The following is a 22,373-nucleotide window of genomic DNA, read 5'->3' as shown; positions in this document are numbered from 1 at the left end:
GATCATAACTGTGTTTGCCATCAAAAGTTCGGACTTAATCATAACGTCTTGCTTCTTGACTCGATTCGACCATCTTCCTCCGACTTCTGTAGCCCTGCAGAAGTCAAAGGTCTAGCTCCGGTTCGCTAGAGCGTCTTGAGTCAGCTCATTTATTCTCCAAGTGGAGAAGAATCGACGTTCCTGGGACTGGCGAATCCAATGTCGATGAACGATATTGAACCACAGCAACGATTCGGACCGATCCCCGATTCTACGATGGTCGATGCTTCGATGATACAAAGCCGAGCGCCAGTCTCGTCTCGGGAAGCCTTATCTCGTATACTGGCTACTCTTTTGTCGTAGATCGTTCCATGTCGATCTGGCAAACATTTGCATCGTTTGCATGAAATCAAGCTTCCCAGTTGAAGCATGTGGTGTCTCGGCAATTGAAGCATACAAATGCAGTCTTCGCCGAGCCCACATCCAATCACCAACTTTGCTCACTTGGACTTAGTGCATTGCCTGGGCAGACTGCTGAACCCCAAGATGCCGGTCATCAGATAGCCAGTGTTTCCTCCTCCCCCTTAGTTATGTCAGGGGTCTCGCGCCTGAAACCTGATATCTGTAATAGTAATGCATCTATTACAGATCCTGTCGAGATATGTGGTAAAATGCCATGTATTATTATTCTTGTCAAAATCTGTCATAGAAGGCCTTTATGACTTTTCTTGCTTGAATATGTGGTAGGTTGATTGCTATTGCAGGTTTTGACTAACTGCTGTGGACACTCCATCCAGAAGTAGCTTGGCATGATCAATAACATTGAATGTAATATGATGACACCAAGGTCTGGTGTGAGTAATGTTGTTGGCACTGACATGAGTGTCCAGTGTGTTGACTGAGTGCTTGAAGTGATCCCTGGGCTGCAGTGGATGACTGCCTTTGGTTTCTAATGATTGAGAGAGCCAGACCACAGTATGAACCACCTTCAGTATCAATTGATATCCAGACCACAGTTAATACTGCCTTTGGATGATGTCAATTAGTGGTGATACAACACACGCACTATGGTAGAAGCAAGGTCTTGCAATTGCTACTGTTGATGAACTACTAAATACCCAGAAAGTTATAGCTAGTATGATATGGTGTAGAGTGGATGGGGATCCACTTGGCTCCTATGATGAGGAGCATGGTTATATAGCCAGTCCTGCAATGTCGCCAGCAACATTGTTCCTGCTTTGGGAGTCCTCCTCCAACCTGCTCCTCTTCCTCTTGTCTCAGTCCTGGCTGCCCTACAAAGCTGCTCACCAGTGCCGCTTTCTTGTCTTCCTGCAGATGGGCAGTCAGCATGCTGCTTCATCATCGACAGGGGCAGTGTCACAGGGCCAGCGCAGAGATCATAAGCAGACATGCTGCGTGTAAGCGATCGCGCGCCAGAGACTAACTGAGGTTGATTGAGTAAGGTCTACTCAATATGATTTGCCTAAACGTAACCAAGCATCGTTGCCTAGTAAGTCTCGACTGACTGCCTTGAACACTCTGTTCAGAGGTTGCATGGCATGAACATTGTTTGTTGGTGAGTGGGTGATACACCCTCCCCTACAGTACAAGTGTTTGTAGTACTGTTGATAATGCTCTTGGATGTTGTCTGGACTGCGATTTGCTAATTGCCTACAGAGGATGGGAGTTACTGGACTGCTGATGTGAATCACCACCTACAATAACTGACTGGACCACTGGTGTCAAGCAACACTGCCTTCAGCAAGGGACTGGACTGCAGGTGTTGAAGAACACCACCTACAGTAATGAACTGGACTGCTAGTGTGAAGAACACTGCCTACAGTTGTCGACTAACAGTGATACAACACACACATTGAGAGTCGTTGCAAGAGCACTGCTATTGCGATGATACATAACTGAGTAAGTAAAGTATAAAGTAAGTATGTCATATGAAGAGTGGATGTGGATCCACTCATATGCTTATGGTAGAATGAGAGTATTTATGCATCCAGTTGGTGTTTTCCCTTGACACCTATCCTGCTCCTCTTGAGGGGCCTTTGTCCCTGTTAGGCACTGTCTTGTCCTGCTGGCACCAATCCCTTTGATACTGTGCTCCTACCATTTGCACAGCATAAGGGTTATGCAACACTGCCCTCTCGCCTTCATGCTCTCCTTCTGCCTGATGTGTGATGTCCCCTTTTGACACAGCCCCCTCTTGACTTTATCTTGTGAAACCTCTATAGTCACTTGTTGAACCTCGTGACCATACCCCTTGGTCATGTGGTCTCATTGGCACAGTTCCGTCTTGACTTGTCTTGTGAAACCCCTTTAGTCACTTGTTGAACCTCGTGACCATACCCCTTGGTCATGTGGTCATGTCGGCACAGTTCCGAGTACTTGTTTGTATTGGCCAATTAGTTGAGGTGTGCTGATCCGACTAACCCTGACCAATCCCATGAGATTGATCTGGATTCCCAGGGTTCAATCAATCTTGTAATTCATATGCACTGCCAACCCAATTAATCTTGTTGTTCCCTGATGGTTTTTGGCTCTGATCAATCTGGCACACCCTTCATATGTTGATCTTCTGTGCACCCTTCATATACTGCTCCGTTACGCGACATTACCATAACTGCTGCTGATCATTTTGGCGCACTCTCTTGCGCTGGTCAGCCGACCCTGTGACACTTGGTATGTTTTGACTGAAAGTAACCAGACAGCTTCATTCTGGTAGGTTTAGGCTGACCACCTTGAACACTCTGTTCAGAGGTTGCATGGCATGTCTGTTACTCCCTGGGGGGAGAGTATTACACTCTCCTATACAGCACAAGTGTTTGTAGTACTGTTGCTAATGTTCTTTGATGTTGTCTGGACTGCAATATGCCTATCACCTACAGAGGATGGGAGTTACTGGACTGCAGGTGTTGGACACCACCTACAATAACTGACTGGACTGCAGATGTTGAGCAACACTGCCTACAGTGATGAACTGGACTGCAGGTGTTGAGGAACACTGCCTACAGTTGATGTCCAACAGTGATACAACACACACATTTGAGATGTTGTTGCAAAGCTATGCTATTGCAATGATATGAGTCAAGTAAAGAGTAGTAAGATAAAGAGTAGAGTGGATGAGGATCCACTCGTATGTTATGGTGAATTGAGAGTATTTATGTGTTTGCTCGATATCACCTGTGACACCTCTCCTGCTCCTTCTGAGGAGGGTTTTTGCCTCCTCCTGACACTACTTCTGTACTGTGTGCCAACTCCATCAATGCCACTACTCTACTGCCTGTCAGGGGTCTCGCGCCTGAAACCCAGGTCGGTCTGTCGAGATACTTGGTGACTATCAAACTGTGTGACAGCTATTGTCTCAGTATTGGTCTCAACGAGCTAGTCACTCAGTGACTATCAAGTTGCACAATGACAGTGGGTGGCATTCGTTGTATATACTATTGTAGGTTTCGGCTGACCTCTGTGGACACTCTGTTCAGGGGTAGCTTGGCATGATCAATATCAATATGTAGGTTATGATGACACCAAGGTCTGGTGTGAGTGCTGATGATGATGAGGTTGATAGTGTTGGTGATAAGGTTGGTGAGTGTTGATGATAATGAGGTTGATGGTGTTGGTGATAAGGTTGGTGAGTGTTGATGATAATGAGGTTGATGGTGTTGGTGATAAGGTTGGTGGTGTCAACACGAGTGTCCAGTGTGTTGACTGATGCTTGGAGTGATCCCCGGACCACAGTGGACTACTGCCTTTGGTTCTATCTTAATCTGGACCACTGGTTTGCTATGAACTGCCTTCAGACATCAGGTAGTGGTGATACAACACACACACTACAAGGAGGAGCAACCTTGATAGATTGCTACTATGCTGACTGGAACTAATATATACTTATGCTGAAGCGATAACTAGTTATGATGTGTGTAGAGTGGATGAGGATCCACTTGACCTTTGATGATGAGAAAGTATGGTTATATACCTCTTCACAGCATCACCAGTGACGCTGCTCCTGCTCTCTCTCTCCAGGGAGTACCTTCTTCATCGAGTACTGTACAGGGGGCCCCTCTAGCACCACTCCTGTCCTCCTTGAGCTATCCTGATTGCTTGGCACCCCTGTGCCTCTGTGTTGACTCCTTTGACACTGCTCCTCCTCCTTGCTATCCTGCTTGTTTGGCACCCCTGTGCCTCCTGAGTGGTGTCGACTCCTTCAACACTGCTCCTCCTCCTCAGGACCTGCTTGCCAGTTCCCTATACACTGCTCCTTCTCCTTTGACTGGTGACAGTTCCTTTGACTCTTGTCTCTCAAGCCCCTGAGTGGTAACTGTCTGCATGCTCCTTGAGCTTGGTCCTCTTCATGGCTGTGCCTGCTCCTTGAGCTTGGTCCTCTTCTGCATGTGAGTCCATAGGAGTCCATGGTCTCCATGGAGACTGCACTACGACCATGCTCTCTACTGGTATCGACTAGATCTCCGATACCTGTGCTCCTTCCATATGAACCAGTGACCCTCCTGCTTCTTGAGCATTCAGGCCCATGACACTGCCCAGACAGGGTGTTGGTTTGGGTGACACCCCCTCTCACCTCTATGCTCCTTGTCACCTGTTGATATGTGTCGATCTCTTCAACACTGCTCTTCCTCCTTATGGTTAATCCCTGGTCTTCTTGACACAGCTCCCCCTCTCTAACCAGTGACCATCTTCCCCTTCTTATCTTGTGAATCCCTTGGTTGCATGCCAGACCTTATTGTCATGCTCCCTGATCATGTGGTCACCCCTGTGGCTGGCCCTGTGTGATGGTATGCACATCCCCCCTCAATGGTAACCATCTGCATGATACTGAGCTCAGTCCCCTTCCTTGATTGTTTCCCACATGCTTCCCTTGTCTTCCCTGCCAGGGAAACTCCTTCTCTGATCCTCCCATTGTTTCAATGTGATGAGCTACCTGTTCTACACCGATGGTGCTTTGTTGGTGCATGCTTGGTGAAACATACTGGGTAGGCTTGTTCTGATCAATCCTAGTGAGATTACTCAAAACCCCAGTTCTTGGTTGAATCCACAAATCATACATGCTGCTATCCTGATCAGATTGTCGACCCCCGATGCTTGCTTCAGATCATTCTGCGCACACTTCCTGCGCCAACCCTGTGACAAGTTGTTCCGTCACATAGTGCAATCGCAGGCCGTTGCTACTACTCCGAGCAGGTGTGTTGTATCACCCCTCACTGATGTCATCTGTAGGCAGTAGTTACTGTGGTCCAGATACTATCTCACCGAAGGCAGTACTCATACTGTGGTCTGGGCTTCTCTCACTGATTCACCATCTGATCATCGACACCTCAAACACTTGTGTCAAGTTGATGGTTATCACCATGTATACTAAGTGTTCTGCAGCAAGCAGGAGCTGACTGTGCCACATTACCACTGAACCAAGTGTTCACAGTGGTTAGCCGAAACTCATCAAACAAACAACCCTTCAAGCAGTCTCAGTGGAAGTGGCTGACAGGTGCATATTCAAGAGCACTCACTGAAACTGGTTGAAATCGATCTAGCCAGTAAATTTCGGGTTCCAGGCACACAACCGCTGACAGGCCACTCCCACTTCATCTGAGTGGCAACTTGGACCCTCCTTCATCTTTCCCATCTTCCTGCTCGCGAGTTCATCATTGAGACACCCCCCCTGCTTCATCAGGGTGGCGACCCCTATGCCTTTGGCATCTGACTTGTTGTGAGATCTGTGAGATCAGCATCCTCTTGCCAGTGCCTGTGAGATCTGTCATACAATCACAATACTACAGATTCCAGTGGGTTTTGCTGTAGTATCCTGCTTGTACTGATGTGAGTGAGATCTGTCATAGAGCCCCTCTACTACAGATCTTGCTGAACTCTGCTGTAAACTCTCATTTTGCCTGATCCTGCGATTCCTGTGCTCCTTCTCATATGGCTTCGGTCCTTCCTGCCTCTTGCACATATGGTCCTATGACACACACCATAGCTCAGTTGGCGAGAGGGGGGGGGAGTTGAAGCATGTGGTGTCTTGGCAATTGAAGCATACAAATGCAGTCTTTGCCAAGCCCACATCCAATCACCAACTTTGCTCACTTGGACTTAGTGCATTGCCCAGGCTGACTGTCAAACCTCAAGTCACTGGTCATCAGATAGCCAGTGTTTCCTCCTCCCCCTTAGTTACTCACTCATGCTCCTGCCCTATCAGCTCTTAGTACCATACATGCATATGGAGAACATCAAGGCATATATAAACACTTGATTGATCATGTACTTAGGAATGATTCACTATCACAATCAATACTTGTGATCATCGACTTTGACGCAGCTTTGATTGATCATGACGACGCTCTTCAACTGTCGAGAAAATGGTGAACAAAGGGAGTGTGGGAGAAAAGGTAGGGTTCTGAGGCTGATAGCGAATAGGCTCGAAATATGCACTGTCAGATTTTAACTGACATGTCGGATCTCGCTGTGTTCTGTTTTAGTTGAAGGTACGTCGGAAAATCTCCAGAGTTTATCCAGTTGCCGAAGCTCGTGAAAGCACACTTTAATAAGAATATACAATTAAATGTTGCGCCAGTTCAAGATAGGTCGGTATTTCCATGGTCCGACATGTTAGATCGGAGCATTCGGGGCCGGAAGACCGAAATAAAGCAAGGTGTCAATGGAAATGAGGTAAAGGCGAAGCTCGTGGGAGTACATGCAGCTTATTCTCGAAAATTGACACCAAGATATGAGGTATGCAGGAAGGTACGTTGACAAGGCAACGGCCATGAAGGGGGTACGTTGACAAAGCAACAGTTATGAAGGGTGGTCCCACTGGACGCACGGTCCGTGGCTGTGACTTGAAGGGCGAGCATAGGTGGCTGTGAAGGTATATATATTCATGTCCTGTAGCCTCTCTTCTCTCAAAATCTTAGGACCTTTTGTAGAGATATACCTGTCTGAAGGGCGCCTGTCTGTGCCCTCGTTCAAGTGGTGTATCTAATTAACTCGCCGCTTATTTACGAGCTGACTCGGACATGTGAAATGCACGAAGGATGACATGGCAACGGTTCAGGAGCCTCTACAGGGGAGAGAACTCAAAGGGGCCCTGCAGAAGAAACGCCCAACTCATTCAAGGCAGCACAGCATCCTCAGAGACGGTCTCGACGCATATATATGCTCATGCTTGTAGCCTCAACTCATTGAAACGAAGCAAGCTTTTTTGTTAGCATACACCTGTACGAAAGGAGCTTGATCGTAGCCCCGTTGAAGTGGTGTTTTTCCTGTTTTCTGTTTGCATATCCCGCCCTCGTTTCCTCGATGAATATGCCACTCCGCCTGTCGAGATTCGCACTGGGCGCGAGCAAATACGCCAACCTTGTGGGCAGAAGACAGCGCTCAAGGCTCATTTCGCTCGCGCTCCCGGCTAGCCTTTGTGCTCGGTTCCAGGCCTCCTCTCCTTAGCCCCTGTACGAGCGTCGCCTGTTTTCGCCTCGGGACTTGCAGCGAGCTACCTGAGAATTGACGGCCTTGATTTACCCCACATCCTCTGCAAGCTAAAGCGACAGGGTCACAATTCAACACGTTGCATGAGGTCGCATCTGGCCGCTAGAGTTTCGAAAGAAGATGCCCTGATGGGGTCCGGGCGGCGAACTCCAGCAACGATCTATTGCCGTGCCAGCTTGCACGGTGCCCCGCCAAGCATAGTAAGAGCTGCGGGTGGGGTGTGAACGATGATGAGCGCCATCCGAGACTCGATGTTAAATAGTCAAGCGACCTCATGGGCGCTCTTGAACATCATGTTTCCTCCTCCTCCCCATCTGATTCTCATCTGCATCTCGACCTTTCCTGCCCTCGATCGCTTCCCCTCCCTTTCCCTCCCTTTCCCTCCTTCACGCAGCACAGCCCTGGTGCTCCTGCAAAAAGACGCCGTGTCACTTCGACCATGATGAATCTGTTCGCATTGGCGTTGCTGGCCGTGCTCTTCTACGCGTGCAACGTTCAGGGCGCCGCCTCTGTATCCTCCCTCGGCAGTGGTGTCCGCTTTCTGTATCAGAACGACTTGGACTGGGCCAGAGCCAATTCAGCCGCGCGCCAAGCTGGCTACCTGATTCTGACGACGCCTCTTACTGCTCAAGATGCAGCTTCAAAGTGTACTGCCCTCAATGAGGCGCTTGCGCCCACATCAGCCTTGTCGGATGCTGGCTTGCAGGCGCAGATGAGTTATGCCCTCTTCGAGCGGAGCTACGCTGGTGGTCAGTCTTTCTGGGTTGCTGACCGCAGAGCTTTCGTCGTCACGGCGGGAAATGATGGAAAAGCTGCCATTGCTTTGTCTCAAACTTCCGTAGAGACCAAGCTCCCTGCACTCTGCACCCAGAGTGCGCCCTGGAATTTTGCCAATCATACCGACACATCTGCTCAATGGCAGGTAGCAACCTCGAGCAATGGTGTCCAGTTCAACGGCTTCCGTGATGCCCTCTCTTTCCGTTTCCAGGCTTTGCCCTACGCCAACCCTACTCAGCGATTCACCTACTCATCCGTATACGACGGGCGCAGCACCGGCAACTACTCGATCTCTGCACTTGAACGAACGCGTGCCAAGCAATGTCCGCAGCTCGGAAGTGACACTGCTTACACAGAAGAGTGCCAGGTCGCCAACGTCTTCACTCCGTACCTCCCCTCTGCATCCGACCTTTCTAATGGAAAGCCTCTTAAGCCTGTCTTTGTCTTCGTCCACGGGGGAGGATACCGATCTGGCACCGGCCTTGACTTTACCTTCGACGGAGGTAACATGGCAAGTCGCAGTGACGTTGTTGTCGTCACATTCAACTACCGTCTGGGCACACTCGGCTACCTTGCATACAATGACCAGATCCGTGGCAACTACGGTCTTGGCGATGTAGTTACGATGCTCAGGTGGGTGCAAAAATACATCAAGGAGTTTGGAGGTGACCCGAACAAGGTCACTGTCGGTGGTCAATCGGCGGGCGCTCAGCACGTCGAGAGTTTGCTCGCTTCGCCTGCGGCTGCTGGTCTCTTTCAACGCGCCATGATCTTCAGCGGAGCAGCACACGACAATGCATTTGTCTATCCAACGATCCAACAGGCACGCCAAGGCGCGGCAGGCAACGTCGTCAAGTCGCTCGGCTGTGACACAGCTTCTGACCTGCTGGACTGTCTGCGCGGCAAGAGCATCTCATCTTTCTTGCAGAATGCATACACATCCATCGTACAGGATGGCACTTTCATTCAATCGCCGAAGCTTGACATGAGGCCAGCCAGTCGAGCCTCAGGCCATGTCAACCGCGTCCCCGTCATGTGGGGCACGTTACGCGACGAGCAAGCATCGTTTCATATGCCCAACCCAGGCGAAACTGACTTTGTAAATGCGATGAAACAAGTCGGCATTCAGTCCAACTACTCGGACATTGTGCTCAGGGATACCAACACGTTCCCTGTCAACGATTACGGCGTGCGCAACATGACCAACACCATCAAGACAGACATCTACATCCGATGCGGTATCCAAGCAATGGCGTATGCTTCGGCGTTAAACAAAGTTTTCCCCAAAGTCTATTCTTACTCGCATGATCAGCGATCGATTCAGATTCCGAACTACGACCCTTTCTACGTGTGCACAGCTCAGAACGGCAACTTGAGCCCTTCGAGCTATTACATGTGCCATTCGGGCGATCTGATCCCGATCTTCCACACTGGAGGAAGCGGATTTCGCCTTCCTTACCGTGACAACAACGATCTTGCGTGGATGGCGACTGTGATCGATCAGTTCTCGGCCTTTATCCGTACAGGTGACCCTGCGCCGTCGATGGAGTACCTGAGCGCGAGGGGTGCGGCATATGCTTCGACACGCGCGAGAACAACATCGAGCGAAGCAAGATGGACGCAGCTGACAGCATCGGACCAGCGCCAAGTTAGCTTTGGGCCGGTGCGGCAGAAAATGCAGACCGTTGCTCAGAAGGGCGACCAATGTAGTGCTCTGGGCAAAGGCATTGACTACATCGCTAGGCTCTGAGTCGCTGCACCATCTCGCCTCTACCTTTCGCCTCTACCTTCTTTAATTCTCCTTCAAGAAACCAGTTCGAGCCGATACAATGCGTCCTCTTGTTGAAACAGATACCCTTTAGTATGCACGACTGTGCCGAGAAGATTCCTGTCTGCACTGCTTGGTCATGAGTACCGCCCCGTGAATGCCGCTGTTTCTTCGCCGTACAGCGATTGAGCCGGACAATCGATGAGACCAACATTGCGAGACTGCTCTGTTGTTTGACCTTGTTTCTGAATGTCCTTCCTAATTTGAGTGCAAGTGTCCTGTCTGTCCTTCTACAGTTCGCACGAAATCTGCGTTCAATTTCGAAAGACGTGTTAAGATTACAGCCAATGTGTACAAGCAACGTGAAGATCAAACGCCGTTGGGGTGGCCAGAGTTTGGCGAAGGCTTGTACTGCCAAACGTCACCAGATGCTTCGAGTCGTTTTCTCGCCTCGACCATTGCCCAAGATTGGATGCTGTTGTGTCAATGAGTCAATGAGTAGAATCCGAGATCGTGCGATGAGGTGAGAAGCATGTTCGTTCGTCAGTTGGACGAGATATGATTGGCAGCAGTAGAAAGACGAGGGCCGGACAAACTTACCTGGTGTCTGGCTTGTACATAAGAACAATGCCGGCAAAAGCCATACCGCCAAAGAGACCGATGTAATACATGTTCTCCCAGTCCTCCTTCTGTCGCTTGCCTCCCTTGGGGACCTGTGATGCGAGACAAGGTGAAGTAACACAGATCGAAATTGTCAGTTGTGTGTCGTTGTCAGCCGAAGCTGAGGTTCGCCGCTTTGGATACAACAGCAGCGTTCCATGCACTTTCGATCCTCCCGTACGTCGTCCCTCCTTCAAAGTTCAGGATCTTACCTTCTCGCCAAAGAGGTAACCGGTGGGCTGGTTGTAGGAAGATCCTCCGGAAGCGAAACGGATTTGAGCAACGGTGCCGCGCTGCTTGGCGGAAGCCCGTGCAGCCGAGCGTGTCGAAGTTGATAGTGCCTGTCGGAACATTGTGATGTAGGTATGTGATGGTCGAGGCCGAAGAAAACAGGCTGGATGCTGTGAGTATTGAGCTCGATGAGGTCCAAAAATGTCACAGTGCGACAGGTCTGAGCGATCCGCGTTCTTCAGATTCAAGATTTTTCGTGCGAGTGAATAAGTCATTCAGATTCAAGCTCGGCAGCCTCCTTTTCGGCATGATTTTCGAAGAAACTCACTTCCGAGGACATCCTTTTCAGCAGACTCGCAGCCGCACACTGACATTGTTAACAGAGTGCCAAGGCTGCATCACGACAGCCGCTATCAGTCCGTGTCGGTACAAGCCAAATTATGTTGGCTTTGAAGCAACGAGAGCGAAGGCTGTAGGAGAGATCTGGTCAAGTCCAATGTGCTGGTACACGTCAAGTCGGATCGAGTGGAGAGACAGAGACAGAGAGAGCGCTAAATCTCAGCTGCTGAATGAGAGAGAGATGGATGATCCGCCGTGCGATCTACGCAGGTGCCAATTCGGCAATTTGGTCTGGATCGGGTGGTGGAGGCGCGACTCTCAGCTCAAATCAACTCTGAATCCAACTCAATCACTCCGCATCACATCCTCACATTCATAATCTTCACCCTTGCAACTCAGCCTCACCTTTCTGCGCCCCAACTGCTTAGCGCTCATCAGGCCTTTCACTTTACAACTTCACTATCGTCGCTCCATCAGCCCAGCCTTCGCCTCTCGACCTCGATTACGCCATGCAAAGCTAGTCAAGCTCGATGGATTTAGCATCGAAGCATCGCTCGACTTAGGCTTCTATAGTACGCAGCCTTTCTCCTAATCATGCCGTCCGGTCATGCAGCAACAGTCAATCCGTCTGCGATCAACCCGGTCGTAGCTTCTACCTATTCTCATGCCGACTCATCAGCACCGCAGCCTTTCAGATGGAACCCTCCTTCCCGCATGCAGGACGAAATGAACGCGACAGACGACTTTGAGGGCGATGCCGATGCCGATGAAGACGACGAGGATGGCGAGCATCTTGACGGGACAGAGGCTCATCACAACATGATCAACGAATCCACTGTCAAGTCGGGATATCTCGAGAAGAAGGGTGAGAAGCGCAAGACATGGAAGAAGCGTTGGTTCGTCTTGCGTTCCTCCAAACTCGCATACTACAAGAACGACAAGGAGTATCAGCTTCTCCGCTTCATCGATGTTGGAGACATCAAAACCGTCGCTTCCGTCGAGCTCAAGAAGAGCGTCAACACATTCGGCATTGTCACTCCCAAACGAACCTTCTATGTCCGTGCATCTTCCAGAGCAGAGTTGGAGTCATGGATCGAAGCCCTCAACGAAATCATGACGCAGTATGCTCAGAGCAGTACCATGACCCAGGAGATGGCGGCTATGGAGCTTGGCAACACCGAAACCCCAGCACCCTCTTCCACTGTCCCTCAGCTGCCAACATCGCAACCACGAAAGCGGTCCGTCTCGCAAGAGCGTTCGCCGACATCAACGGCGATCCCCATTAAGATTGGCATCCCAGATTCAAGCAACTACTCCGCACCAGCACAGCCAAGACCGATTCCAGGTTCGAATGCCTTCAGCCCTCTCACTGCGACCAGCGACAGCGACACAGGCGCTGAAAGGTACGGCCTCAGCTACACAAGCTCGGCCGGCCCTTCCATCTCTGGCAGCCCTTCGACGCGCCCCGATCCTTCGCATTTGTTCCTTCTGGCCGGGCAGTCGCCGGGAGGTGGTGGCGGTGGAGGCCATACCTCGGGCAGCGAGATTAGCGATGTAGGTGGACATCAACGCCGTCCCTCGGCTGCCTTCGGAAGCTTACCGCGTCTGCGAAGCACCAGCACGACACGCTGTCTGGCATCGTCTTCGAGCGGAGGTGTCGAGCAACCAGGCAGCCCTGTTCTGCAGCAAGGTGGCGGTGGAGCACATTTGCTCAGCAGCTCAGACGAGGAAGATGAGTGGGATGAGGAAGAGGTGGCCGACCAAGCAATGCCACTGCCAGCTCTGGGCTCTTCACAAACTTCTCAACACCCGCCAACCCTTCCCCTGCAGACGCACGCCCAGCAGCAAGCGTCTCAAGGCCAACCATCACCACTGAACATCTCGCCATTGCCGCATGGCGGCAGCGACCTCATTCGAGATCCAAACAAGGTCATCACCCAAGGCTACTTGATGAAGCAAAGCGGGCGACGCAAAGTCTGGCGCAAGAGGTGGTTTGTGCTTACTTCTTCGCGTTTGCTTTACTCGCGAAGCCACATGGATGCCAAAGCGCATCGTCAGATCCCTATCTCTTCGATGCTTGATGCGATCGAGTACGAGCCCAAGAAAGCCTCGTCGGGTATTCCGACCTCACCAGGTATCGGGTCACCAAGCACGAATCCTTTTGCATTGGACAACGCCGATCGGGACGGCAACGCTGCTGTCACACCTGGCGCCGGACCATCCGCCGCACTCCCCGAGAAGCCAGAACGAAGAGGTAGCATGGTTGCTGCAGCAGCCGGCGTCGCATCCAACATGACTGCGGGCATGGTTGGGTCTAAAAAGCGCAAAGAGAACTGCTTCCAGATCATTACGCCCAAACGTACTTTCATCCTTTGCGCTCCGGGTGAGGACGAAGAGATCAAGTGGATCTCAGCACTCAAAACGCTCATCACAAGACAAAGAAACGGTCAGACACCGAGTGTCAACCCTCCTCTCTCCCCTACTTCGATAGGACCTGCTTCCGCTTTCCCCTTCTACTCTTCCACCACGAGCGGAAGCACTGCGAACACTCCAGCAACTGGCGGATCCTTGACCTCACCAACAGCCGCAGCTAAGTACGCTCCAGCATCGGCCAAAGGAACGGTCCCATCGCCTACAGTGCCCAACTCGACCTCAACAGCAGCAGTGGGTCAACCATCTCAATTGACTTCGATCGGCGCTGCAGCACATACCCTATCGAGCGCTTCGCTGGCGTCTAATCAGACCTCTGCCGCTACAATTGCTTCGAACGGCAACAGCAATGGAAACGGCACACACGCAGCAGAAGCACGACATACTTCACCTTCAGCGAGCAGTATCGGGGCCGCACCGACTGCTCAAGCTACCTAACCCTCCAACCACAACTCTTGTTTTGTTGCGCAACCTTTGAACGCATTCTTCTAGCATGTATTGTTTTAGCATCTCCTTTAGCAACTGCAATATCCTCTTTCCTTCACTGCAAGTGTCTTGATTCCTGTGACCTTTGTGCGATTGAGTGCTTGGTGGGCGCTGTGAACTCTTCTTGTTCTCGGACTACTCCTCGCGACAGTTGCGACTCCCAGGGCGGTCAGAACGTCACACAATCACCATCACACCACAGCTTGTGAGCAAACGAAACTTTGGTTGCAGATTTCTAAAGACATGAAAAAGCACCACTATCCTGAAGTGTGATATCAGTTGACATCAGCATCAACAGTAACCAACCGAACTCTGACCTCCTTTACTCCTTTTACACAACCCACGATAGCGTCCCTTACCGCCTTTTCGACTTCACTTGCCTGTTTCAGCGTAGCATCGTTCGGGAGTTGCAGTGTAACATCAGCAAATGTGCTAACACCTGACTTGACCGCCCTCAAATCCTTCCATCCTAGCAACAATGGATGGTTCTTTTGGACCTCCACGATGGCCGCATCGAACGTTTGCAACGTCTCTGGTTCCACACCTTTATCGCTCAACTCCCCTAGTGCTCCAATGAGTAGGTCTGCTCCTTGTTTACCAATCAACCCCGCCACTAGTAGTCCTCCTAGTGGATCCAACACTGGGAAACCTAACCAAGACCCACCAATAGCCAAGAAGGTCACTGCAGAAGAGAGGGAGTCGGATCGATGATGAAGTGCATTAGCTTCCAAAACCGAGCTGTTCTCCTCCTTTGCAATCTTCAGTGTTGCATGATACAGCCATTCCTTCACGACGATACTCAATAGCGCAAACCACATTGCATTTGGATCCAACACTCCTCCGCTATCACTTACGCTCCCGTGATCGTGGGAATGCAAACTAGCGATACTTCCCGTGAAACTTCCTAATGCTTGCAACGCTGCTGGAGCATGTGCTAGTGTTGGCTGCAATGCTTCCAGTAGTAGTCCGTATGAATGAAAACCAATTCCGACCGCACCTGCGACTAGGACTAGTGAAACACCTAGCGAACCCATCGTTTCGTACTTGCCGTACCCAAGCGGGTGGGAGGCGGAAGGAGGTTTCTGGGACATCTTCCAACAGAACAATGTTACCAAGTCTGCAAACATGTCCGATAACGAATGCGCAGCGTCAGCAAGTAGAGCAGCAGAGTTCAAGTAGACTCCGGCAACACCTTTTGCACCGCATAGACCGATATTCGAGACTAAGCCAGCGAGGGTAATGTTGGATCCACGATCACCTTTGCCTTTAAGAGCGGCTAGGAGAGCGTCTGCCTCTTCAGCTGAGCCATGATCGTGGCCGTGATGATGACCATGATGGTGTGAGTGTGAATGGGAGTGACCGAGAACAGCGCTAGTCTTGGTGCCTGCGTTGACACCGTTAGGCGAGGCATTCTTCTTACGCTGATGCAATTCCGCCTCCCCGCTCTTTGTCGCATCAACGATGGACGAAGTATTGGCCGTCATTGTGCTATTTGCTGTTGAGATTGCTTGCGTAGGAGTCGGGATACTTGTCTGGATTGTCGACCCTCCTGTATTGCCAGAATAAGCGTATGGATCCGAACTAGCCTTCAAACTAGCCGCTGTAACACTTGTACTTGGGAAAAGTCCGAACAAACTTGCTGGTGCACGACGGTTCGATAGGTGCGCGCGATACGATACGGGATCTGGGTAGGAAGCGTGTGCGTATGAGCTGGGATAGAGCGAGAGTGGAGACTGCGAAGGATGCTCGTAACGGACGAGACGGGGTGGACCGGCGTAAGGAGGTGGTTTGGGGTGTGAGGAGGAAGGTGTGGCTGTGACGTCGACTTCTTCAGATGGAAGAGTGGATGCGATGTGTGATGGTTTGGGCAGGACGGGAGATTTGGTTGTTGAAGGGATGTGGGTGGGTGGGTGATGGGTGCTTTTGGAGCGAGCGAAGGTTGGGGTGAGAGGTGTCCGAGAGGAGGTGTTGGTGATGTGACGGATCGATTGCTTTGTACCAGCTGTAATGGTGGTGGTGGACAAGAAAGGTCGAGCAGAGGAAGAAAAGCGCATGAGGAGGACTACGCTGCGTGGGCCGTGATGCCAGGGGCTTGCTTGCTGATGAAGAGCTGTGTGGGACAGGGGCGGCTGCCACGTCTTGCTTACGCTCGGACCTTTGCAATGCAGCAGGCTGCTCACAACTTGTTTTTGATCAACGACGTCCGGCCTTCGTCTTCTGCTAAGTTGTGGTGGTACTTGAAGCCGGCGAGTTTTTTGTCGAGCAAGCAAGTGAGGGTTTCAAGACGAATGTCTAGCAGCTGAGAAGTGTATGAGAAGAAGAAGAACTTTCGACTCAAAAAGGTGCCGAAAGAAGTACAGACGCACGCGGTGTCCCGATCGTGTGTGTATGTGTTCAACGGTGAGTTAGCGCACTAGATAACAGTTGAAATTAGATACACCGCTCCAGAGGCCACAGTCAGGCACTCTTTACAGTTGAGTGTGTCTAAGTGAGAAGACTTATTATTCCAAGGTGAGAGTGGCTACAGAACATAAGTATATATACCCTAACAGCTGACTGTGCTTGCCTTTCAAGTCACTCCTTGAGCTATCATCCAGTGGGTCTCCTTCATAATTGTTGCCTTGTCAACACCCCCTATCCATTGCCTTAACAACACCTCCTAACCATTGTCATAGCAACACAACTCCTGCATGCATTGGTGTCAAACCATGAGCATAGGCTGCATATGCTCCCACAAGCTGCATATCCACCTCATCTCTGTTTGCACTTTGCATTGCTCCAGCCTCCCTGCAATTAATGCACCAATCTAACATGTCCACCCTTGGAAATACCAAAGTATCTTCAACTATAACACGTAGAAGATGCTGAGAATTGAGGAAATGAATGTTAAATTGCCTAACTCGGGTGAGTCGCTTACGAGCTCCCAGCCGTAGCCGTAAGGGGCATGGTCGGTCGAGCTTCGCGTGTAAGCGAGGCGGAATGCGCGCGAGAACGAGTACAAGAAAAGCTATACAGAACTAAGGTGTGTGAGAAGTGAATTGTATCAAGGGGGGGGACAGAGGGTGAAAACTTGATGAAGCGCAGCCTGGAGGCAAGCGCGAAGAAGAGAAGGTGATGAGGAGAAGGAGAAGAGGAGAGCAAGCGAGCGAAGAGAAGAAGTTGAAGATGCATCGGCATCACAACAGGAATAACGGGGTCTGCGGAGTGTAAGTGAGACCTAGATGAATACTTGATGGGAAAGGCTGCATAAGGTCAGAAATACATGTGGGATGCATATGCATTGCCATAGTGACACACATTGGATAGCAACTCAGGGGTGACCATGAATGGTGACTCATCATGAATAAATGTGGGATGGGAAGTGACCATCAAGCATATATACATGTTCATACACACAGTAGCATACTGATAGAAATGACAAGCATCTAAGAAGTTATACACCTGTGTAGTTGAGCTTGCAAGTAGCTCTGATTGGTCACGTTTTACTTCCAATCTTCAACTGATTAAGAGTCTGAAGCTCTACTGACTGAGCTAGCTGGGATCCCTTCACTGCCATGTCAGACAACACTGAAATGCAAGCTGGTGCAAGCAAAGCAAAGGGAGGTAGAAAGGGTAAAGCTCCTCAACTGCAAGTCCCCAATTATGATGCCACCAATGAGACAGAGGTCAAAGTGACCAATGAAGAAAGCAACCCTGACTCTGATCAAGACAGTGGCAGCAAGCAATACAACTTCTGCACTCTGGCAAAGCTCCTTGAGCTGGTGCCCAAGTTAATGTCACAAAGCTACTATAGTTGGAATGTCCATGTCAAATCTTTCCTTCAATCTGTTCCCCATGCCATGAAACACCTTGAGGGAACATACAACAAGAAACACCCCAAGTGGAACCATGTATTCAATGATGCCCTGATGAATGCAGTACATGGCACTATCAACACCACTGGGGAATACAACATCAACTACCTAATCCTTGACATCATTAGGGAACACCATACATTCCACCAGTTCTGGAAGAAGATTGAGAATGGCTTGACAAATGAAGCTATTGCAACCTCATGCTGGATTGCCCTCATAGCCCAGTTAGGCGAGCTCAGGATGTACAACTCTGATGTCCAAAAGCTCATTCAGGAAATCAGGACCATCCAGACAGAGAGCAGCCTACTGGGAAAACTGTTTGCAGATGACACTTTGTTTTCGATTCTACAGAAGTGCACTATTTGCCACCCTGTGTATAAAGAAACAGTTGCTACCATCAGTCAACTCACCTTCAATGCCCTTGCTACAGCCTTGACTATCCAACAATCAGCAGTTGAGAATTACCCCACTCAGAAGATTGACCCATGTCAAGCCAATGCCAGAGTTGCTGGCAGCGACAACCAAGAAGAACCAACTGTGAAGGATGAGAAGGACCAAAAGGACGAGGACAATGCCAATGCCAAAGTTGCTGCTCGGCCTCGAAAGCTACAGTGCTGGGTTTGCAAGCGACTGGGACATGGGATCAACCAGTGTGATGCTATGGTAACCATCCTGGAGAACTCCCCCCTTGCCAAGACCAAATAGGAACCATGGTGCTCTTTCGCACCAAGTTGGCAGAGGCCCCTAGGCTCTAAAGAAACATCTCATTGGTTCTTAGACTCAGGGGCCAGTTATCATATGGTTAATATTTATAGCATGCTCATCAATCCTAAAACTTGCTGAAAATGTGTATTCATGGCTGGAAGTGAAGTTTTAGAAGCAACAGCTATTGGAGATGCCAGCATATCAACAAGTAATGGAGATGTACTACTCCACCATGTACTATATGTTAGGCATCTCAATGTTAACCTTTTGTCAACCAACTTGCTGACAGATGAAGGAGCACAAGTGACTTTGGATTCCACCAGTGGGCAAATACACTTAGCGAACAGTATGCTACTCAAAATGACCAAGATTCATGAGCAAGGACTCTTAGAGTTCCAAGGCGATACATGGCAACAGAATGCAATGATCACATCAACACTATTGTTTGAGGATGTTGATGAAGATTTCGAGCAGAAAGAGAGCAATGCCAGGACATCTAAGCAACAACTATGGCATGAGCATCTAGGGCACCCAGGTTGAGACAAGACAAGAGCCATCACCAACCTTTTAAGGGGCAAGAACATAGCTGAACTGAATCTGGATATGGCTCAAACATGTGAGCAATGCATCTGATCCAAGAGCATGACAACTCAAATGGGACAAGGTAGTGGTGAGAAATCCATCTCCCCACTTGACCTAATTCACATTGACTTGATAGTCAACTCATCACATGCAGCAGAATATACATGTACACTTGTGTTGGTTGATGACCATAGCAAGTACACATATGTGCAACCTCTACTACAGAAGAGCCATGCATTCCCCAAACTCAAAGCTATAGTATCATACCTTGAAAAACAGATGGGAAGGAGCTTAAAAGCCATATGATCAGACCAAGGAACAGAGTGGCGAAGCAATGACATGCTCAAATGGGCATATGATAAAGGTATAGAATGGCAGATGACAGTCGGGTACAACAGCAAGCAAAACAGACATGTGGAAAGAATGAATAGAAGTCTAGGAGAAAAGATGAGAATGTTGCTCATGCAGAGGAGACTACCGAGAAACTTCTGGCTGTATGCGATCTGGGCTGCAGCATTCAAAATGAATCTCACACCTAATGTTGATGGTGAATTCCCATATCAAGTTATGTTTGGGAAGCCACCAGAACGGCTTATAAAGCTCTTACGAGTCTTTGGATGTTTGGCATGGGTTAACATTCCCAAGGTTAAAAGAGACAACAAAAGGACTATATGGACTAAAACAATCAGGCAGAGAATGGAACTTGGAACTGGATTCACATTTGCAAAGGATGGGTTTCTATTGCATGCCGAGTGTGCCTTGTCTGTACTCGAGAGGGACCAGGGGCAGTCTAACTATTATTACAACATATGTGGATGACATGCTCATAGCATCCCCCAGCCATAAGGAGGTAGATCGAACCAAGAGGGAAATAATGGCCAAATGGGGCACAGAAGATAACAGGCCAGTGAGAGAGTTTTTGGGTGTATGCATCAAACAAAACAGAGCACAGAAGAGGATGTCTCTTGATTTATCAGCCTATATTAGAGCGATGGTGAACAAATGGTTACAAGCGACCAGTCAGAAGTCTTGGGTGTCATGGGCCTGAATGCTCAAGAAGCAGGAGGGTCACTGGTTCATATGGAAGGAGCACAGGTATTGGAGATCTAGTTGATACCAGTAGAGAGCATGGTCATAGTGCAGTCTCCATGGAGACCATGGACTCCTACAGACTCACATGCAAAGAAGGACCAGGTCCATATGTGAGGAGGGTCAGGCACAGCCACGAAGAGGACCAAGCTCAAGGAGCAGGCACAGCCATGAAGAGGACCAAGCTCAAGGAGCAGGCACAGCCATGAAGAGGACCAAGCTCAAGGAGCAGGCACAGCCACGAAGAGGACCGAGCTCAAAGAAGCATATGGATGGTTACCACTCAGGGGCTCGAGAGACAAGAGCCAAAGGAACCGTCACCAGTCAAAGGAGAAGGAGCAGTGTATAGGAAACCAGCAAGCAAGTCCTGTCAATTCGGAGCTTGGAGGTCCACCACTCCCATGCATTCCCTTCCAATTGAGAGCCCATGTGGTTGATCATTCTTGTTTGCTCATATACCTGGTTAAACTTAAACCAGGCTTCGGCTTCGAGAATGAATATCTCCACATCTCGCGGGTTAAACTTAGGAAAGGGTGTGGCAATTGGCTTTGATCGAGAGAGGTCCACCAATACACTAGTATCCTCCTCCAAGTATGTGGCATAAGGTTCTGTCCTAGTCCTGCTATATGGATCCTCCCTGGGTTTGTAGTACCTTGGCCTGGTGGGCAATGCATATTTTTCGTAATTAATGTCGTCTTGCTCATCTTCGGCAGTGAATGAGACCGATCGTCTTGGTCGCGATGCTGGTGTAGGAGTCTGAGGATCTCCTATCATGGATTCATCACCTCCTACCTGTTCTCCCGATGGTGAGAACTCAATCATCTCTTCTCTGCTTAGATGAGCACGGCAAAGATGTTCTTCTCGTTGGCCTTGCCTGGTGAGCTCGAGTTGGGCTTCCAATAGTGCTAGGAGCCGGTCGAGCTTATCGTTGAGGCCTTGGTCTGTCATCATGATCGTGGGGTGCTGCTTGAACGATCCACTCTAATGTCAGCGGTCATGCGCCTGAAACCTGAGAACAGTAGTAGTATCAGTACTATCACCGATTCTGTCGAATTATGCAACAGTGCTAATGGTATTTCGATTCTTAGTGAAATATGCGACAGAGCCTTCTCTGTCACCTTTCTTGCTAGAATCTGTAGTTGTATTATCGTTGTGACAGATTTTGACTAACCGCTGTGGACACTCCGTCCAGAGGTAGCTCAGCATGATCAGACTACGATATGACTCTAAATGAGCTTGATGTTGACACCAATGGTCTGGTGTGAGTATGGGTTGATGACGCCGACATGAGTGTCCAGTGTGTCAGCTAACGCTTGAAGTGATCCCTGGGCTGCAGTGGACATCTGCCTTCGGTTCTATTGTTATCCGGACCACTGGTTGCTACGAACCGCCTTCGGGTGCCAGGAAATGGTGATACAACACACGCGCTTCGTTGAGGAGCAATCTGTTGATTACTTCTATGCTGACTGTGTACTAATGATACTTATTGCTTGAAGTAATACTAGTACAGTTGATGAGTGTAGAGTGGATGGATCCACTCGACCATTCATGACAAGAAGGTATGCCTATATATCTCTTTGCAGCATTGCCAGTGACACTGCTCCTGCTCTCTCTCTCCAGAGAGTACCCTCTTTGTCAAGTATTGTACAGGTGTCTCCAAGGAGGCACCTCCTCCATATCAGACCTTGTCCCTCCTGTCTTACCTGAGCTGTGTCAACTTCATCGACACTGCTCCTCCTCTTCATGTCCCTTTCACTGGTGTCCTTTACACAGCTCTCCTTCCTCTGACCAGCGACAGTTCTCTTTTACTCCTGTCTTGTGGGCCCCTGAGTGGTAACCGTCCATGTATCACTTGAGCTCAGTCCCTCTCGCGTGTGAATCGTCGTACAGACAACCTTGCTACCGATCTCTGCGGAATCTGCCACAAGGTCTCGCTTGTCATAGATTCCGGTGGGATTCGTGATATCGAT

The 22,373-nt window shown here is 49.7% G+C and overlaps 8 protein-coding genes across 8 annotated transcripts; 5 read left to right on the top strand and 3 right to left on the bottom strand.

Annotated features, from left to right (window-relative positions):
• Positions 1–7,921: 7,921 nt before the first annotated feature.
• Positions 7,922–10,009, top strand: UHO2_00987 (uncharacterized protein; the record flags this gene model as incomplete). Its single annotated transcript, XM_041553455.1, has 1 exon — positions 7,922–10,009. One exon carries the CDS (start codon positions 7,922–7,924, stop codon positions 10,007–10,009), a length of 2,088 nt encoding a protein of 695 aa, XP_041409389.1.
• A 387-nt stretch (positions 10,010–10,396) lies between these two features.
• UHO2_00986 (uncharacterized protein) lies at positions 10,397–11,040 on the bottom strand (the record flags this gene model as incomplete). The annotated part of the gene is made up of 3 exons (XM_041553454.1): positions 10,397–10,502; positions 10,628–10,740; positions 10,900–11,040. The coding sequence occupies 3 exons, from the start codon at positions 11,038–11,040 to the stop codon at positions 10,397–10,399; spliced, it is 360 nt and encodes a 119-aa protein (XP_041409388.1).
• Positions 11,041–11,851: 811 nt separating this feature from the next.
• On the top strand, positions 11,852–14,125 carry UHO2_00985 (uncharacterized protein; the record flags this gene model as incomplete). The annotated part of the gene is made up of 1 exon (XM_041553453.1): positions 11,852–14,125. The coding sequence occupies one exon, from the start codon at positions 11,852–11,854 to the stop codon at positions 14,123–14,125; it is 2,274 nt and encodes a 757-aa protein (XP_041409387.1).
• A 323-nt stretch (positions 14,126–14,448) lies between these two features.
• UHO2_00984 (uncharacterized protein) lies at positions 14,449–16,227 on the bottom strand (the record flags this gene model as incomplete). Its single annotated transcript, XM_041553452.1, has 1 exon — positions 14,449–16,227. The coding sequence occupies one exon, from the start codon at positions 16,225–16,227 to the stop codon at positions 14,449–14,451; it is 1,779 nt and encodes a 592-aa protein (XP_041409386.1).
• A 1,500-nt stretch (positions 16,228–17,727) lies between these two features.
• UHO2_00983 (uncharacterized protein) lies at positions 17,728–18,732 on the top strand (the record flags this gene model as incomplete). The annotated part of the gene is made up of 1 exon (XM_041553451.1): positions 17,728–18,732. The coding sequence occupies one exon, from the start codon at positions 17,728–17,730 to the stop codon at positions 18,730–18,732; it is 1,005 nt and encodes a 334-aa protein (XP_041409385.1).
• Positions 18,733–18,882: 150 nt separating this feature from the next.
• UHO2_00982 (uncharacterized protein) lies at positions 18,883–19,272 on the top strand (the record flags this gene model as incomplete). Its single annotated transcript, XM_041553450.1, has 1 exon — positions 18,883–19,272. The coding sequence occupies one exon, from the start codon at positions 18,883–18,885 to the stop codon at positions 19,270–19,272; it is 390 nt and encodes a 129-aa protein (XP_041409384.1).
• A 381-nt stretch (positions 19,273–19,653) lies between these two features.
• On the top strand, positions 19,654–20,133 carry UHO2_00981 (uncharacterized protein; the record flags this gene model as incomplete). Its single annotated transcript, XM_041553449.1, has 1 exon — positions 19,654–20,133. One exon carries the CDS (start codon positions 19,654–19,656, stop codon positions 20,131–20,133), a length of 480 nt encoding a protein of 159 aa, XP_041409383.1.
• Positions 20,134–20,727: 594 nt separating this feature from the next.
• Positions 20,728–21,351, bottom strand: UHO2_00980 (uncharacterized protein; the record flags this gene model as incomplete). Its single annotated transcript, XM_041553448.1, has 1 exon — positions 20,728–21,351. One exon carries the CDS (start codon positions 21,349–21,351, stop codon positions 20,728–20,730), a length of 624 nt encoding a protein of 207 aa, XP_041409382.1.
• Positions 21,352–22,373: the final 1,022 nt, after the last annotated feature.

This window comes from Ustilago hordei (assembly GCF_900519145.1).
Source record: "Ustilago hordei strain Uho2 genome assembly, contig: UHO2_contig_02, whole genome shotgun sequence".
Classification (NCBI taxonomy): domain Eukaryota; kingdom Fungi; phylum Basidiomycota; class Ustilaginomycetes; order Ustilaginales; family Ustilaginaceae; genus Ustilago; species Ustilago hordei.
This window is presented reverse-complemented; position numbering and strand designations above follow the sequence as displayed.